The sequence below is a fragment of the Apaloderma vittatum genome, unplaced genomic scaffold (genome assembly GCF_000703405.1).
Source record: "Apaloderma vittatum isolate BGI_N311 unplaced genomic scaffold, ASM70340v1 scaffold6715, whole genome shotgun sequence".
NCBI classification, from domain to species: domain Eukaryota; kingdom Metazoa; phylum Chordata; class Aves; order Trogoniformes; family Trogonidae; genus Apaloderma; species Apaloderma vittatum.
In genome coordinates this window covers 74,642-77,685 of record NW_009717571.1, presented here as the reverse complement: position 1 = coordinate 77,685, position 3,044 = coordinate 74,642, and the positions used below count along the sequence as shown (strand labels likewise).

At 45.0% G+C, this 3,044-nt stretch overlaps 1 protein-coding gene across 1 annotated transcript; it reads right to left on the bottom strand.

Moving 5' to 3' along the window:
- Positions 1-747: 747 nt before the first annotated feature.
- On the bottom strand, positions 748-1,722 carry LOC104274346 (G-protein coupled receptor 35-like). The gene has a single exon (XM_009869951.1). The coding sequence runs from the start codon at positions 1,720-1,722 to the stop codon at positions 748-750; it is 975 nt and encodes a 324-aa protein (XP_009868253.1).
- Between the last annotated feature and the right edge of the window lie 1,322 nt (positions 1,723-3,044).

The window sequence follows — 3,044 nt, the reverse complement described above, 5'->3', positions numbered from 1 at the left end:
GAGCACGAAATCTCCCAGTGCAGAGTTAAACAGCCACATTTATTGTTTGGGTGGGGGGATGAGGGCCAGCACTCAGGGATGGCACCTGTCGGGTCCTGCGGTGCTGGCCAGGCTGGCTGCGGGGCTGTTGGTACATGATAAGTCTTTGATAAGCCTTGCTTTCTAAGATAAGTCTTGCTTTCATCCTAAAATTGTTGCTTTATGTTTGTCTAACCCCTTGACTTAAAGGGAAAGGGCAGTCAGCAGAGTCTGGCTGTTTTATAGGCCCATATGCCTAGTAATATGTTGGTGCTGCCTGCCACACCCCTGTCCCAGCCAAAGGAATATGAGAAAACTGGATTATTTTAATAATGTAAACAACTTGAAGTACATGTGCGTTCTTTCATAAGTGTTCGCAATGAGGATCAATTGACTTTAGCTGCAAAATGAGCTAAAACAGGGAGACATATATGGGTCAGCTATCTTTCTGTATGAGCAGCACGTAGGTGCTGGAGGGTGGAACGGAGACATGACTAGATGACCTTTAAAGGTCCCTTCCAGCCCAACACATTCTATGATGTTAATGACCAGTGATTACCTACATACACACACACACTTTCACACATCTCTTTGAAATAACTTTTGGTTAATAGAAGCATAAAGTACAAATCAGAGTAAACTTAGTAACGCTAGACCTAACAAAGACCTGTCTAGAGAGAAAGAACCATAGTTATCCCAATAACACTGAAGCTATAACTTCTCTTGATGTTACAGAGTTGTTGTGAGGGTTTTTGATTTGGTGGATTTTGTTCCCCCTGCCCCCTCCCCATTTAGCAAGTGGTGATCTGTTTCTTCAGTGCTGGGTTTGGGCAGCAAAAAGGCTGCTTTGAACTCCTCAGTCACAAAGTAGTAGCAGACGCTATCCAGGCAGCAGTTGGATGTGGCAATACACCTTGTCACAGAGGAGAAGTTCTTCATAACCTGGATCAAGAAACAGGTAGCTCCAGCTCTCTCCATTATGAAGCTGGCAAGTATCCCAAGGTAGGCTGGCAGAAAACATATTAGAAATACAATCAGATTTGCATAAATAATGCGAACAGCTTTCTGGATTAATTTCTCTTCTGATGAATTTGTGTTCAGATGTCCCTTAAGGTTTCTGATTACTTCTGTGGAGCAAAATGTCAAGGTCGCTAATGGAAGAGTAAAAACAAAGAAAATGGAAAGCAGGCTCAGTGTAGTGGGCGTGGTGGTATCCTTCTGAAAGCAGAGAGCAGCCTGTCTCTGCCAAAGCTGTGAGGTGGCACCGATTATCACGGAGACCCACAGAAGCCCACAGAGAAGAGCAGCTTTTGGTGGAGACCTGAAAGTCCTGGCTCTCAAGGGGTGCTTTATGGCAATGTATCGATTGATAGAGATAAATGAAATTATGTAAATGCTCGCTACCATGTTGATAAAATACATTGTCTCTATAAACTGGCAGAGTTCATCTCGGGTTGACTTGTTCCAGAGCAAATAAGCCATGGCAGGCAAGATGCAGATGACGAAGCAGTCTGCAAAGACTAAATTGATTACATACACCCTGGTTTCTGTCCACTTCTTCATCTTGCAGAAGAACACCCAGAGGGCAAGGCTATTAAATAGTACTCCAAAAAAGAAAATGAGGTTATACAGAGCAAATTCAATAAGACGAACAGGATGGTACAGTTCTAGATTTGCGACACTGCAGTTGTTGGACACGTTCATTGTCCTGTTGCGTAGATGTTGCATGATCTTCTGAGACCTGAAATAGGAAAAGACATGGTAAGACTTTCCTCCTACCCCTTAATGGATACATGACTCCTAACTGATCAGGTTTCTGAGCTTTTGGGCTGCCTTGCAAACCTGGAGCTTCTGCTCCAAGCTGAGGAGCTGAACCCAAGTTCCTGCCTCATAGAGTCATTCTTGACATCTTAAGGGAGTGAGTGAGGCGTGCTGCTCTCCATCTCCTTGGGAGTGGAATGGCAGGTGGAGGGATTAACCTGAGTTTAAGCTTATGCATTCCAGAAGAGAGTATAAATGTGCAGATGTAAAGCGGAAAATCACACCCAAAAGAGGAAATGCTGGTGCAAAACAAGGAACCGGCCAGTAAGAGCTCCATTAGAATGGTTCCTGCTCAAGGCAAGCATCCTGCCACCCCAGGAAATCCATGCTGTCTAAGTCGTAGGTACTGAGCCTCTGTCACACTGGCTACTAGATGTTTCACAAGACTATTGGTCGTGGGAAGAGTGTGAACTCATGGGCTGATAAAAATCAGCTTTCATCAGACCCCATCCTGTGGAAAGTGGCTTTATGTGGCATGCACACGGACCAATTCTCTGAACTGGTGATTCCATTTACATGTCACTGAATTTCTGCTTGCATCTAAATGCACTTTGGAAAGAATTTAAACCATTTTTTTACCCCTCTAACAGGACAGTGAAGTGGTGAGGGATCTGGTGAAAACCTACAGCTTTCAGAGATGTAAGAAAGGACACCATGACTGAACATGCCTGCTTAAGCAGTTATTTGCCTCTGCAAGCAGTGCGGACCTTGTGGTCAGCTGGTGAAGGCACCGCCTGTGAAGTCAGACTTCAGTTCTGAAGTAACCGATAAACACACAAATAACTCAGTTGCCGGCAGGAATATGTGTCTTAGGCATTAATCGTGGCCCAAATTCAATTCCCAGCATGAGGGCTCACAAGTGTTCCAAGTCATGAGGCAGCCCAGAGACTTCAGGGAAGAGGAAGGAAATGAGCAGAGGATGTTAAAGCATGTCACAAAGCACAAATAGATTATGGCTGAGCACAAAATAGCTTTAAAGAGATGGAGTTTGATAGGGTAGCATATCCTGTGGCTGCTGGAAATGCTTAAGGTAGGGTAGATGAGATGGCTGCAGCATCAGAGGGGCTTGGCAGCAGAATACAACTGTGAGAAAAGGGTGGAGATGGCTGTGAAACAGCATCTTGCTGCTGCTGGAGGACCAGGAGCAGGCTGAAGTTTGCTGGACAAGATCACCATGGAGTGTGTTCTGCTTTCCCCCTACCGTA

Coding starts and splice junctions, on each gene's coding strand:
- LOC104274346 (XM_009869951.1), bottom strand. CDS start 1,722: ATGAACGTGTCCAACAACTGCAGTGTCGCAAATCTAGAACTGTACCAT.